The sequence below is a fragment of the Manis javanica genome, chromosome 16 (assembly GCF_040802235.1).
Source record: "Manis javanica isolate MJ-LG chromosome 16, MJ_LKY, whole genome shotgun sequence".
Taxonomy (NCBI): Eukaryota; Metazoa; Chordata; class Mammalia; order Pholidota; family Manidae; genus Manis; species Manis javanica.
Window position 1 is genome coordinate 51949226 of NC_133171.1, and position 15680 is coordinate 51964905.

A 15680-nucleotide genomic window follows, 5' to 3' on the forward strand; every position below is an offset into this window, starting at 1 on the left:
TAGGCACCCTAGGCATTTGTGAAAATTTGTCTATGATATGATATATATTGTCCAACTGAACTTGAACAGTCTGAGAGAAATCAGACAAATTAAAGCAGCCCATTTCTGGTATCTGTTCACATCCCATATGTTCTTTTAACCGTAGATAGTCTACGGTTGAATTATTTGTTCCAATTCATTGAAGAATGTTGCTGGTAATTTGAGAGGGATTGCATCAAATCTATATATTGCTTTGGGCAGGATGGCCATTTTGACGATATTAATTCTTCCTAGCCATGAGCAGGGGATGAGTTTCCATTTGTTAGTGTCCCCTTTAATTTCTCTTAAGAGTGACTTGTAGTTTTCAGAGTATAAGTCTTTCACTTCTTTGGTTAGGTTTATTCCTAGGTATTTTATTCTTTTTGATGCAATGGTGAATGGAATTGTTTTCCTGATTTCTCTTTCTATTGGTTCAATGTTAGTGTATAGGAAAGCTACAGATTTCTGTGTGTTAATTTTGTATTCTGCAACTTTGCTGTATTCCGATATCAGTTCTAGTAGTTTTGGAGTGGAGTCTTTAGGGTTTTTTATGTACAGTATCATATCATCTGCAAATAGTGACAGTTTAACTTCTTTACCATTCTGGGTTCCTTGTATTTCTTTGTTTTGTCTGATTGCCGTGGCTAGGACTTCCAGTACTATGTTAATTAACAGTGGGGAGAGTGGGCATCCCTGTCTTGTTCACGATCTTAGAGGAAATGCTTTCAGCTTCTCGCTGTTCAGTATAATGCTGGCTGTGGGTTTATCATATATGGCCTTTATTATGTTGAGGTACTTGCCCTCTATTCCCATTTTGCTGAGAGTTTTTATCATGAATGGATGTTGAATTTTGTCAAATGCTTTTTCAGCATCTATGGAGATGATCATGTGGTTTTTGTCTTTCCTTTTGTTGATGTGGTGGATGATGTTGATGGATTTTCGAATGTTGTACCATCCTTGCATCCCTGGGATGAATCCCACTTGGTCATGGTGTATGATCCTTTTGATATACTGTTGAATTCTGTTTGCTAATATTTTATTGAGTATTTTTGCATCTACATTCATCAGGGATATTGGTCTGTAATTTTCTTTTTTGGTGGGGTCTTTGCCTGGTTTTGGTATTAGGGTGATGTTGGCCTCATAGAATGAGTTTGGGAGTATTCCCTCCTCTTGTATTTTTTGGAACACTTTAAGGAGAATGGGTATTACGTCTTCTCTGTGTGTCTGATAAAATTCCGAGGTAAATCCGTCCGGCCCCGGGGTTTTCTTCTTGGATAGTTTTTTGATTACCGTTTCAATTTCTTTGCTCATAATTGGTTTGTTTAACTTTTGTGTTTCTTCCTTGGTCAGTCTTGGGAGGTTGTATTTTTCTAGGAAGTTGTCCATTTCTTCTAGGTTTTCCAGCTTGTTGGCATATAGGTTTTCATAGTAGTCTTTAATAATTCTTTGTATTTCTGTGGAGTCTGTCATGATTTTTCCATTCTCATTTCTGATTATGTTGATTTGTGTTGATTCTCTTTTTCTCTTAATAAGTTGGGCTAGAGGCTTATCTATTTTGTTTATTTTCTCAAAGAACCAGCTCTTGGTTTCATTGATTTTTGCTATTGTTTTATTCTTCTCAATTTTGTTTATTTCTTCTCTGATCTTTATTATGTCCCTCCTTCTGCTGACTTTAGGCCTCATTTGTTCTTCTTTTTCCAGTTTCGATAGTTGTGATGTTAGACTATTCATTTGGGATTGTTCTTCCTTCTTCAGGTGTGCCTGGATCGCTATATACTTTCCTCTTAAGACTGCTTTCGCTGCATCCCACAGAAGATGGGGCTTTGTGTTGTTGTTGTCATTTGTTTCTATATATTCCTTGATCTCTATTTTGATTTGTTCATTGATCCACTGATTATTTAGAAGCATGTTGTTAAGCCTCCATGTGTTTGTGAGCCTTTTTGTTTTCTTTATAGAATTTATTTCTACTTTTATCCCTTTGTGGTCTGAAAAATCGGTTGGTAGAATTTAAATATTTTGGAATTTACTGAGGCTCTTTTTGTGAGCTAGTATGTGGTCTATTCTGGAGAATGTTCCATGTGCACTTGAGAAGAATGTATATCCTGTTGCTTTTGGATGTAGAGTTCTATAGATGTCCATCTCTTCTAGTGTGTTGTTCAATGCCTGTGTGTCCTTACTTATTTTCTGCCCGGTGGATCTATCCTTTGGGGTGAGTGGTGTGTTGAAGTCTCCTAAGATGAATGCATTGCAGTCTATTTCCCTCTTTAGTTCTGTAAGTATTTGTTTCACAAATGCTGTTACTCCTGTGTTGGGTGCATTTATATTTAGAATGGTTATATCCTCTTGTTGGACTGAGCCCTTTATCATTATGTAGTGTCCTTCATTATCTCTTTTTACTTTCTTTGTTTTGAATTCTATTTTGTCTGATTTTCGTACTGCAACACCTGCTTTCTTCTCACTGTTGTTTGCCTGAAATATGTCTTTCCATCCTTTGACTTTTAGTCTGTGCTTGTCTTTGGGTTTGAGGTGAGTTTCTTGTAAGCAGCATACAGATGGGTCTCGCTTTTTTATCCATTCTATTACTCTGTGTCTTTTGATTGGTGCATTAAGTCCATTTACATTTAGGGTGACTATTGAGAGATATGTACTTATTGCCATTGCAGGCTTTAGATTTGTGGTTACCAAAGGTTCAAGGTTAGCTTCTTTAGTATCTTACTGCCTAACTTAGCTCGCTTATTGAGCTGTCATATACACCGTCTGGAGATTCTTTTCTTCTCTCCCTTCTTATTCCTCCTCCTCCATTCTTCATATGTTCTATGTTTTGTTCTGTGCTCTTTTTAGGAGTGCTCCCATCTAGAGCAGTCCCTGTAGGATGCCCTGTAGAGGTGGTTTGTGGGTAGCAAAATCCCTCAGCTTTTGCTTGTCTGGGAATTGTTTCATCACGCCATCATATTTAAATGATAGTCGTGCTGGATACAGTATCCTTGGTTCAAGGTCCTTCTGTTTCATTGCATTAAGTATATCATGCCATTCTCTTCTGGCCTGTAGGGTTTCTGTTGAGAAGTCTGATGTTAGCCTGATGGGTTTTCCTTTATAGGTGACCTTTTTCTCTCTAGCTGCCTGTAAAACTCTTTCCTTGTCCTTGATCCTTGCCATTTTAATTATTATGTGTCTTGGTGTTGTCCTCCTTGGATCCTTTCTGTTGGGGGTTCTGTGTAATTCCATGGTCTGTTTGATTATTTCCTCCCCCAGTTTGGGGAAGTTTTCAGCAATTATTTCTTCAAAGAGACTTTCTATCCCTTTTCCTCTTTCTTCTTCTTCTGGTACCCCTATAATATGAATATTATTCCTTTTGGCTTGGTCACATAGTTCTCTTAGTGTTGTTTCATTCCTGGAGATCCCTTTATCTCTCTCTATGTCAGCTTCTATACGGTCCTGTTCTCTGGCTTCTATTCCTTCAATGGCCTCTTGCATCTTATCCATTCTGCTTATAAATCCTTCCAGGGATTGTTTCACTTCTGTGATCTCCTTCCTGACATCTGTGATCTCCCTCCAGACTTCATCGCATTGCTCTTGCATTTTTCTCTGCATCTCATCCCATTGCTCTTGCATTTTTCTCTGCATCTCTGTCAGCATGTTCGTGATTTTTATTTTGAATTCTTTTTCAGGAGGACTGGTTAGGTCTGTCTCCTTCTCAGGTGTTGTCTCTGTGATCTTTGCCTGTAGTTTTGCCTTTTCATGGTGATAGAGGTAGTTTGCAGAGGTGGTATGAGTGACTGCTGGAAGAGCTTCCCTTCTTGTTGGTTTGTGGCCTTCCTCTCCTGGGAGAATAGCGACCTCTAGTGGCTTATGCTTGTCAGCTGTGCACAGACAGTGCTTCTGCTACCTGCCGGTTTGCTATGGAGTTTATCTCTGCTGTTGCTGTGGGCGTGGCCTGGCTGGGGCTGCTCCTCCAAAGTGGTGGAGCCCCGTTGGAGCGGGAGCCGGGAGGCTATTTATCTCCGTAATGGGCCTCTGTGCTCCCTATTGCCCAGGGGATTAGAGTGCCCAGAGATCCCCAGATTCCCTGCATCTGGTCTAAGTGTCCTGTCCTGCCCCTTTAAGACTTCCAAAAAGCACTCTCCAAACCAAAACAATAACAGCAACAATGAGAGAGGGAACAGAAAAAAAAAAAAAAGAAGGAAAAAATGCACTATATTCTTTGTCCTCAGGCGCCGGTCCCAGGCACCCGCTCACCGGTCCTGCTGCTCTGCCTCCCTAGCACCGGGGTCCCTGTCCCTTTAAGGCTTCCAAAAAGCACTCACCAAAAAGAGAAAAAAAAAGGGGAAAAACACGCGATTTCCTCCGTCCTCAGGCGCCAGTCTCAGGCACCCGCCCACCGGTACCGTAGGGAAAAACGCGCGATATTCTTTGTCCTCAGGCGCCGGTCCCAGGCACCCGCTCACCGGTCCCGCCGCCCTGCCTCCCTTGCAACGGGGTCCCTGTCCCTTTAAGGCCTCCAAAAAGCACTCGGCAAAAAAAAAAACCGCTCAGGTTTCTTTCCACCCGCCGGGAGCCAGGGGGAGGGGCGTTCGGGTCCCGCCGGGCCGGGGCTTGTATCTTACCCCCTTTGCAAGGCGCTGGGTTCTTGCAGGTGTGGATGTGGTCTGGATGTTGTCCTGTGTCCTCTGGTCTCTATTTTAGGAAGAGTTTTCTTTGTTATATTTTCATAGCTCTGTGTGTTTTTGGGAGGAGATTTCCACTGCTCTACTCATGCTGCCATCCTGTCTCCGCCGTCTCATCATCTCATTTTAGGTAAACAGGACCAGTTAAGCTAGAATCTCACATAATTCTAAATTTTTGAGAGACAAAAACTGACTGACCCAGCATGGGCTGTGCACCTTCCTAGAACGCAGTCAGTTGTACAAACCGAGCTCAGGAACCCCCCACCATGTCCTCAAGGTTGAGGTTGAGAACTCCTCAGGGAGAGGAGTTTCTATGTAATGGACAGATATGCAGAAAATTAAAACAAAATCCACCTGTGCTACATTTGCTGATGCAGAGAATTATAAAATATTAGAACCGGAAGAACCCTTAGAAACTGTCAAATCTAGACCTTTAATTTCACAAGGGGTGAAACTGAAGTACAAGTAGTTAAGTGACTGACCTAATGTCACTTAGTCAATACCCAGTAAATATTTGTTAAAGTTGAAGACAATTATTTCTAAAGAACATATTTTTGAAGATCTTTCACAAAGAACAGTCTGTATAAATGTTTGAGGTCAGAACTATCTGTGGTATTGATGAGATTAGGAGAGGATTTGATGATAAATTATTGTTACATTGCTAATATCCTGGCAGTTGATTTTCCCTTCATTATATGTTTTCCATAAGAAAACTGCAACAGCCGCAGTGGCAGCCACCGGCCTTCCTGGGGAGTCTTCCATGAACGATGGACAGCTAGAAACCAGCGAAGCAAGCTCTTGCTCCTGGTCCAAAAGACAAATTCAGTGGAGAGGCTGTCTATCTCAACTGTTAAACCTCAGCCATTGTTCACAGTCTAGCACAGAATTAATCCCTTAAGAAAGAGATGCAAAAATGCCATTCAGCACAACACAGTTTGTAATCGCATGCATAATGCAGACTTTCCAATTAGAATGCTACAATCTGGAAACTATCTTCACAGACTGATGAGAGAGCAATTATTTTAAAGAAGGAAAAACTCAGTTCACTGGGTTTGCCTGAAGTCACTTCTGACTCAAGCCACAGAAAAAGAGTTTTGAAAACATATTCGCTATTGAATTTTGTATCAAAACACTAGCAAGGAGAGCGATTAGTTGCTGTAAACCAAACCTTAGTAATCAATGGTATGCAGCCAGCCACAGCCTTTATGGAAGATGTAAGCAAAATCACATCTGCTAATCAATTCTAAAAGGCCCAGCACTTCACTGCTTTAAGGGAAGCTCCACAGTGAGGATAAGGAAGGCAGGGGAGGCAGCAGTTAATACCACCAGGCATTCTGCGCAGCTCTCACTAGGTGGAGGGTTTGTGGTAACAGCTGAACACAGACCCAACCTGCATTGGCAGACCTTAGCCGGGGGTTTCCTTTCTCAGCGCCTGTTGAAAAGGGCCTTCTGGAGTGCAGGCGGAGGCCTGTGGGTGTGGGCAGGTTTGCTAAGGAACTCCTCTCAGGTACTGTCCTAAGAAGTGTGTCAGTCCTGGACAAGCTCACAGGCAGATATTCCCGGCAGATTTCAAGTCGGAAATCTCTCTACATTGTTGAAGGTGCGGACTAGAAATGGATTTTGCTGGCAGAGAAAGAAGTGAAGGGAGTTGGTGGGCTTTTCAGTTGTGCCTTACTAGAAGAAAGTTTCCCTTCATGGAAAAGAGACATTAAACCAGTCTTTCCTTTAGTGTCCTTCAACCGTACTTGCTTTTTTTTAAGCTGAATCAAAAAGGGATTTTCATTACTGGCTGAGCCTAAATTCCAAGCAACTATACATCTCAGCACATGGATTAGAATTCCCCTTAAAAACTCAAAAGTGTAGGTGAGTCTGAACCCTAGGCTTTAATATCCTGAGGATCCATCAGTATCTGTTTTCTGCTCAGGAGTCACCATGACCCCACATTTCCAACCCCCCGAGACTCTTTAATAGAGGAATAGAGAGGAGATGTCTCAACCAGTTTGTGCTTTTGGCTGCTGTTCAGAAAAAAATAATTTAGACCAGGAGAAATTATTGAAGTAGGAATCGATAGACTCGGCTAATAAAAATTAATATCATAAGGCATGCAAACTATGATAGGCAGTGGATTAATGCCCTTAAAACATAGAGGGCAGCTTCTAAGTCATTAAAAAAAGGTAAATATAAGTAGAAAATGGATAAGATTTTCAAATCAAATGATAATAAGCTGCAAATTAGATCAATGAGATCTATTTTACCTGTCAAATTGGCAGTGTTTTTAAAAATTACACACAATATTGGTGGTGATGCACAGAAATGGGCTTTTTTTTTTTTTTACACTGCTGCTGGTGTGGGTATACATCAGTATGGATGCTTTGTTTTGGGGAGAGATGTGCAGCTATTTTGTAATATGTATCAAGATCTCACATGCCTACTCCACAAATTTCAGTTACAGAACATTCAAAAGCAGTCATCGTAGATTTAGCTTCAGAATGTTCATCACAGAGTCTTCAGAACAGTGTAACGTTATCAACTGCCTAAGTCTCCAATAAGAGATCTATTAAATTATGGGACATCCATACAGTGAAGTTCTGTGAAGCCAGTACATATGATGAGGAAGAATATTTGCTCGTACAAAGAAGGTTTTCACAATAGATCATTAAGAAAAGAAGAAAGTTACAAACAATTTGCACTGTGTGTATGTGTTTACAAAATTACCAGAATTACAGGTAAACTTCCTTATAAAACAGTAGTTTGACTTGAAAAATTACTGGAGGACTTTATAGAATAATCTACTATGGGGCACAATATGCACAACCTTAAAAATTCTTTCAATATGCTCTTATCCCAAGAATCTCTATTGGGGCATTTATGATACTTACTGATAATTGGTCTCCCTTTTTATCTTATCCATATCCCATATTCTCGGATCAGTCTTTTTCCATGAAGTATTTCAGGATCTGGTTCGATCATATCCCAAAAGGGACTGATTCTGTATGCTGGTAGGAACTAATTCGGATTATTCAGAAGGATAGGGATTCTGATAAAACCTAGCTCTCCATAAATAATCTAAAACCCCATTGGGGAAATAGCCTCAGCATTGTCTTCCAAAAAGCCTGTTATTAGGACTGTTAGGACTGTTAAGTAAAAAGATAGACTGATTAATCTGAAGGGTTTTTTTCTTGGTTTTAACCTATTCTGGCAGAGTTATGAATGGTTTCAGCACTGACCATATGTGAAACATATGCCATAAACAGAGCCCACATGTTCGGAGTAGGATTTTTTAAAAAGAAAAAGATAGTAGTCTTTCTAATGAGCTTATAATCATTCTGGGAACCAGACATAGAAGCAAAAATTATTACACTTTTTAAAGTTACTCAACATATATATAAATTAACATAGGCTAACTGCATAAAAGTGCTAAGAAACTAGAATTATTTTCAAAGAAATGAGTAATGAGGGAAGTGATTCACTTTCTTATCAGGCAAGCTGCTGTAATCTTAGAATTATTGGACATTTAAAAAAATAGGGTGGAAGCCTGTCTGATTCATTCAGAGTACTCTGAGAGATTAAACATGCAGGCGAATTAAATGGAATCAGTAAGTATAATCTGTTTCTGCTTTCCAAAACTTTTTAACAGTTTTCTCTACTTAAAAGGTAAATGCCAAAATATTAGGTAGTGTGGATTTGGTCATTGATAGCAAGCAAATTACAATTGTAAATAAGCAACAAATGGTAAGGGGAGAGAAGAACACAGCGGCATTTCTAATCCTCCATAATAGCTTTATAGGTGACACTAGACTGAACTGGGGCAAAGGATTTTAATTGATTGTGATTGGAAGATTAAGGAGAAACAATACGAAGTACTTTAGTACAGTGATAGGTTACCAGTTGTAAGTTATGAGCCAGATACATAAACTGGGAGTAAAGGAAGCATTTGACAGAGGGATTATAGAAGTGGGCTTTGGTCAGGATACCAGGCTGGAACCCTGTATCCACCTTCACCACTGTGTGAGTTTAAACAAGTTACTTAATAGCCTTAAGCCTCACTTTCACCATCTATAATTTGATGAGAGTTATAATGCTTGCTAGGAGGATTTTGAGAAGGTTTTAATAAGATAAATTATATAGAGCATTTAACATAGGACTTGCACACAGTAAGCATTAAAGAAATGTTGGCCATTATGATAATGTTGATCACTATTACTGTTGTTACAAATAATGTATTTGCTCCGCAAACAGTCATTGAGTGTGGGCTCTGTGTGAGGCACTCTGCCTAGGACAGGGTATAGAAAAACAAGTAAGACATAGTCACTGCCTTCAGGGACCTTGTCATCTGTTCCAACTGGTGGAGAAAGTGGATGTGCATGACCAGGTAAAGCAGTAAGGTAGATGACTTGTATGGGAGGGACTTCTGAGGCTGAAATCATAGAAAACAATGCTCTCTCATCTCTCACCACAGTGGCACTGTCAGAAGCAAAGTGCTGGACTGTAATCTGATCCCACATTGCAATACTTATGTTCTTTTGTTTAATTCTATTTTTTAAACTGAAGAATAACTCAGTACAGTGTACAAATCTTTTATGTATAGCTCAGTGAATATTTATACAAGTATATATGCATATAGCTACCATGCAGATGAAAATTAGCACTTTCCCAGGACCCTAGAAGTTTCCCACATATATTTTCCCAGTCATTACCTCCCCTAAGGTAACCACTATTCTAGTTCCTGTTATCACAGATAAATTTTGTCTTTTGAGCTTCATGTAAATGGAATCATATAGTCAAAGCTTAGGTTCTAACCTGGGCGCTAAAACAGAGATAAGAAGAACAGGACTAAGACTATCAGTTTCTAAATAATAAAGCTTTACTAATGAATATATGTTTGCTTATATCTACAAATCAGATAATCTTACCAAAGGTATACAAAGTCTGCTAAGAATGAGAAGGTGCCTGAAACATGATAATCAGAGCCATTGGAGTGTGCTCGTTATGACCAGTTAGAAAGCACAAATGCCCCCATGAACAGTGGCCTCATGGATGCTGCCTTTGGTCAGCCCCGCCACTGGAGGTGACAGCTGGAGAGATCAGGAGGATTTGGGGACAGCTCCCTGATAAGGCAATCTGAAAAGCTTTGCCACTTGAGGTAAGAGGCTGCTGGCATTGAGTGACGTATGAAATAAATTCCTGAAGAGACGATCCTCTCACCGAAGACCGCCTCCACCTTCTCTCGTCATACTTTTGTTGGGGATTCACCTTCCTTCTCCAGTCCTGGAAGGTGGTGGGGCAAAAGAGGCAGGTAGGAGGGGTAGCAGGTTCCCTCATGCCTACAGTGTAAGGAAGCAGCCAGTTCGAACATTCACAGCGTTCTTGTTTTTCTCTTTGTTCAGGTTGTTACTTTGGGACTGTGATGACCGAAGCTATAGCTACTACGTTGAGGTGTCCACCAGCCAGCAGCACTGGACCATGGTAGCCGACAGAACTAAAGTCTCCTGCAAGTAAGTCACGGCCTTCCAAGGAATTTATTCCAACTCAAAAGATAGTCTTTCCAGTGGATTCAGAAGGGTCCAGTGAAGATTCATGGAATCACCAAATTACATTCTTAACCCAGAGGTTGAAAACATTCCAGTGATACTTTACTTCAGTTTTGACTATTAAGTACTTAGATGAGATTTTGCTTTATATGACTAAACAAGCTTTCCTTATCTTGTGGTTTGAACTTGACTTTTGAAAATGGCATGTGCCTAAGCAGGGAATAGAAAAATGCTTCCCATACGCAGTCCCATCCTGGGCCCGCCCCCCGCAGCCCACTCTCTCCTTTTAGGACTTTTTTTCTTCCTTAGAGAATTTTGCTGATGCCATATACACTTCAGTGGTTATTCTGGGACTCTGTCCTATTCCCCACCCTCACATCATTCTCAGAGTTAGCTTTAAATATTTATCTCATCTCTGTGCTAGCTACACTGCTACTTAAGGAAAGCTTGGTGCCTTAGGTCTCTGTAGGCAAAAAGAGGCTTTTCATGAATGTGGCATTGTGGCTCTGTGTGGCTTACCTGTTTGCGGAGGAAGCCAGGAGGAAGGATTCTGTGGGTTCTGACCAACCTAGAATCATGCCTGGAAAGAATATTTACATGTATATGCCCATATAACTACCACTGGGGTCGATAGGCACATTCCAGCATCCCAGAAGTCTCCTGCACACCTTTTTCTAGTCATTACTTGAAAAGAGTTCAGTGCTTTTTTGTGTAGAGCCAGATTCTCTGGGAGGCAAAATAAAGCAAGTAGCTGAGATTTCTTTTTTTTAATTGAGATATGATTCACATACCATAAAATTCATGCTTTTAAATCATATAACTCAATGTGTTTTAGTATATTCACATAATTATGCCTCCATCACTGCTACCTAATGTTCCAAAACATTTTCATAACCCCAAAGAAGACCTCCTACCCATTAATAGCCTCCCCATTTCACTCTAGCAACCACAGCTCCAGCACCCAATAATCTACTTTCTGTCTCAGTGGATTTGCACATTCATATTTCATATAAATGATCTTTTATTCCTGGCTTCTTGCACTTAGTATGTTTTCAGGGCTCATTAGTGTTTCTAGCATGTATCAGTACCTTATTCCTTTCTATGACTCAATAGTATTCCATCATATAGAAATACATATTTCACATTTTGTTTATCCAGTCATCACTAGATGGATTTTTGAATTGTTTCCACTTTTTGGCTATTATGAATAGTGTTGCTTATGAACATTCCTGTGCAAGTTTTTGAATGAATGTATGTTTTAGCTCCCTGTGTATCTACTAGAAGGAGAATTGCTGGGCCTTATGGCAATGGTATGTTTAAGTTTAGAGAAACTGCCAAACTTTTCCACAGCAGCTGCACCATTTTGCATTCCCACCAGCAGTGTATGAGGGCTCCAATTTCTCCACATTCTTGCCAGCACTTGTTATTGCCTATCTTCTTGTTCACAGTCATCTTAGTGGGAGTGAAGTGATTTTGCTTAGCGTTTTCCTGATGGCTAAGGATGATGAACATCTTTTCATATACTTATTTGGCCAACATTTTGTAATAGCACTAATGATGGCTTTTTTGGTGCCTTGTTTGACACCCATAATTACTATTATAGTAATTATCAAATAGCATGTTTACTTTGGTTATGATAACACTTGCTACTATAACAAAGAGTGACTTCAACATTTTAGTGTCTTAACATAATAGTTTATTTCTCAGTCATGTGATAGTCACCAGGTATTCCTGTTCCTGGTTGCCAGGTGGCTTGTGCACAGGTGACTGAGGAGCCCAGGCGTCTCCCTTCCTGTAGGGCTGCCATCGTCCAGAGCCTCATCGGGGTCATCTATATCTAGCTGGCAGATGGGAAAGGAACAGAGAGAAGGTGTACCTGGTTCTGAACAGTCTCAGGCTTGGTATACAGTGAACATCCCTCCTACTTGGGTTCCACTGGGGAGAACTAGTCACTTGACACACTGGATTGGATGCTGGTAGGATTGGCTGGACAGCTGCTTCCCAGTGGAGCACAAGTCTTGTAGCCATCTCTCCTGTAGCATAAGAAAACCAACAATTATTTAGTAACTAGCGTTCCATTACTTTCATGTATTTTATCTCATTTTGTCTTGAATACAAAACACCTTGTGGGATATTGTCCTTGTTTTATAAAAGAGAAAATGAAGGGTTCTTTCCATTTTACCACCTCGCCCCCTAGTATCCAAAGCATTTCTAAAGAGAGAAGCTAGATGATAAAAACTGAAAATGAAATGATTGACTTTTTTCCAAGTTCCTAGAACCCTTTTTATACAATTGGGAGACCTTCAAGGCCTATGAACAACGGCCTAATTATCTTCCCAGAGTCATTGCTTATTGAGTGTACAGCTCCCAGGCCATACCCTCTGCTTCCTCATCTTTTAACACATCTAACTGGTCACTCTCACCCATGTGTTCTGTCATTTTATGTCTGATAAATTGGATTCCTAATCTCTTTCTTTTTTTGTCCCCCTGTTGAAAATGTTGTACAATATGAGTTTTTAACAAGAAATGGTTGACTTGGTTCCTGACCAGGTACCATACCATAATGATTTTATATTTATTTAAATAGGTTTCTTCTTGATCAAAAACCCAGTTCACATCTTAGGCTCTCTCAGTAGCTTTGCATTAAGTCATCAGAATCTTTTTTTCTTTTTGTTTATTATTTATTTATTTATTTATTATCCTCTTTTTTATTTTTTGTTTCCATTAGTTGGTGGACTTAAATAATTTAAAAGTTTTAACCTTGTCTGTTAGCACTTATATGCTACAGCAATGTAAGTGTTTTGCAAATTAATAAATAATATATTAGAGGAACAAGAGTAGTAGCAAGAAGGCAAGTGTCTGTTAACCCTCTGAGGATTAGCAGAACCAAAGGTTATGATTTATATTCATAAGCATGACCTAAATCTGTTGTGCCTCCCATTTTTGAATTAGGTCATAAGAAATATAAGGGAAGCTACTCAGATGGTAGAAGAAAGTCTCTACCTTTTAACTAATATACTCCAGAGCAGTACTCAAGAGAGGATTCTATTAGCTTCAGGAATTACAGCCTGTTTTTTATTGAAATAAAGTATGTGAGTCATGTTATAAATGAAATTCTATACAGTCTTTAGAGATCATAGCCCTGCCTCTTGATAGCATTCTACCTAGTCAAGAAACCAGAGAACAGATTTTTGCTGTTCTCTGAAAAATATCTATGGAATGACATGTCTCCCTGTAAGTCCCTCTGCTCCTGGGGCAGGATATTTTCCTTTATTGCTATCCTAAATCCTTTCTGCTATAGTTGGAGTTTCTCTTATTTTGCTTTCAAGATAAAGGCTTGTTTTCTGTCATAGATAACCCTGTTTTTTTATTGACTGAGTTTTATATTTTATTGACTGATTTATATATTTTTATATGTTTATTAGTTTATCAGCTTTACTAACTCCTTGCTATAAAAAAATGAGGAATTTTGCTTACTTAACCACTCCTCACTGGTTGTTAGTTACGTTTTCATTTTTAGCTCTGCTACTACTTACCTTTTAAAATTAAATAATATACTTAAACCTCTGTTTTCTGATCCATCAATTGTGGACAGTACTTCTTGACTCCCTATTATTTTAATGAAGAAATTACCACCCTGCACTTCCCTTTCTCTCTCCCCCCATCTTCTGTAGCTGTCTTACCACACTGACATTGTGAAGATTCAGGATGCTTATTTTCTGTTCTCTAACTTATAGTTAAATCTTCCATGTGTTAACTGTAAATTGATCTTAAAAAGATAAAACCACTAAGAACCTATTATAATATTATGATTATTTTAACATTGTTCACAAAAGATCTAGTAACTCATTGGATGTATGGTGAGGGAATATTATTATTATCCTGTGTCACTAAACTTTTGCCCCTCTTTGGAAGAATTGTGCTGTGATCAGATCAAGTAGATTCAATTTTCTTACAAGTTCTCAGAGTTATTCCACAAATAATAAATAAATAGCTTCATATCAGTCAGCTTGTTGTTTTCCTGGAGTTCCTAATTGCCTCTTTCTCCCGTTACAGAAACATCTGAGGCCTACTGTTTGTTCATTGTGTAATTTTGAATGGACTGCTACCTGGGCCTACTCTACAGCTGTGATCCTAAAATTTAGTTTTCTTTCCTATCTATCTTGGTTCCACTGTTCCTTAGATTTCTTTTTGTGGAGTGTGGGTAAAGAGTTAACAAAACTCTTTTTCATTTGTAGTGAGATGTTGTCTTTGGGCCCAGTTACCTTTCTAGATCTGTTCCCCTTTAAACCTGATAGAAATAGAATGTTAGCTGTGTTACTAGGCAACATTGCTTATATAAAAAATTACCCCTGATTGGTGAATTGCACCTGACCCAGGAGAACTGTACATATATGGTTGGAGCCATAGCTTTGGGTTTCTTGACTGTGATGAGTTTTGCGACTAGCCATGTCCCTTGTGAAAATTCTAGGATCTGTGTTTATTACAAGAAATACTAGTTTTGATTTGGACTCTGAGGCCTCTAAGTCAGAGTGGTTCCACACTGCCCAGTGTGAGTCCCATGCACTGTCACCTGAGCTGTCACCTCCATGGCAGCAGGAATAGCTCCTGCACAGTTGTGAGGACGCTGCAGTGACTCCCAGGGAGGTGAAATACCTGCTGTTCCCCTGGTGGCTGTGTTTCCTGTTCTCTCTCCTGGGTGCATTTGATGCTAAATATGGCTTGGTAGAATCTTCATTAAGAAGATTCCTCATGGGCATTGCAGAGTAAATAAATAGGTAATTGTTTTCAGAAAGGGTATGTGGGGAAAAAAAGTTCAGAAATCCTGCATGCCTGAACAACTCAGCTCCTTTGGAATTTTGAAGGTTGGATTTATTGCTGCCTAGCATCTAAGGTTGCTTCTGAGAAATCTGGTATAATCTCATTATTATTCTTTCTAGGAATTAATTTTTCCCTGTAGAAATCTTTAGAATCTTCTCTTTATCCTTGGAGGCCTTAAATTTCACAATGATATGGCTGGACATGGGTCATTTTTCATCTTTCCTGGTCAGTTTGCTGCAATATGGAAATCTGCCCAGTTCTCCCCAGATTTATGAATAATATTTCATCTACCTACCATTTTCTAGAAATTCACAAAAAACTTGATTTGCTAATATCCTTCCCTCCAGTCTGCAACACCTTTATAAATGTATTCCCTTTGCATTTCTTTGTATTCTTCACCTCATTGGTTTTCCTAGAAGGGAGAAAGGAAAATGTGCCTATGATGGCATGCATTTTGACCTTGGATTCCCAAAAGCTCTGCTGTGTGGGCTGTTAATACTCTCCAGTGACCCCAGACCCTTTTCCTTACCTTCCTTGTGCCTGGCCATGCTTCTCCCATGTTGTGTAACTGTCTTGTTTCCTGCCAACATGTACTCCTTAGCACACTGACCTCACTCAGGTTCATGTTTTAACCATTTCTTCACAT

At 39.5% G+C, this 15680-nt stretch overlaps 1 protein-coding gene across 6 annotated transcripts in view; it reads left to right on the top strand.

Annotated features, from left to right (window-relative positions):
* The window catches only part of BTBD9 (BTB domain containing 9), a 504665-nt gene that overhangs the window by 409422 nt on the left and 79563 nt on the right, over positions 1 to 15680 (top strand). For all 6 annotated transcript variants that reach the window (XM_073224474.1, XM_073224476.1, XM_073224475.1 and 3 more), the window contains one exon: positions 10070 to 10177. In XM_073224474.1, coding sequence (XP_073080575.1) covers positions 10070 to 10177 — 108 coding nt within the window. The remainder of the gene's footprint in view (positions 1 to 10069; positions 10178 to 15680) is intronic.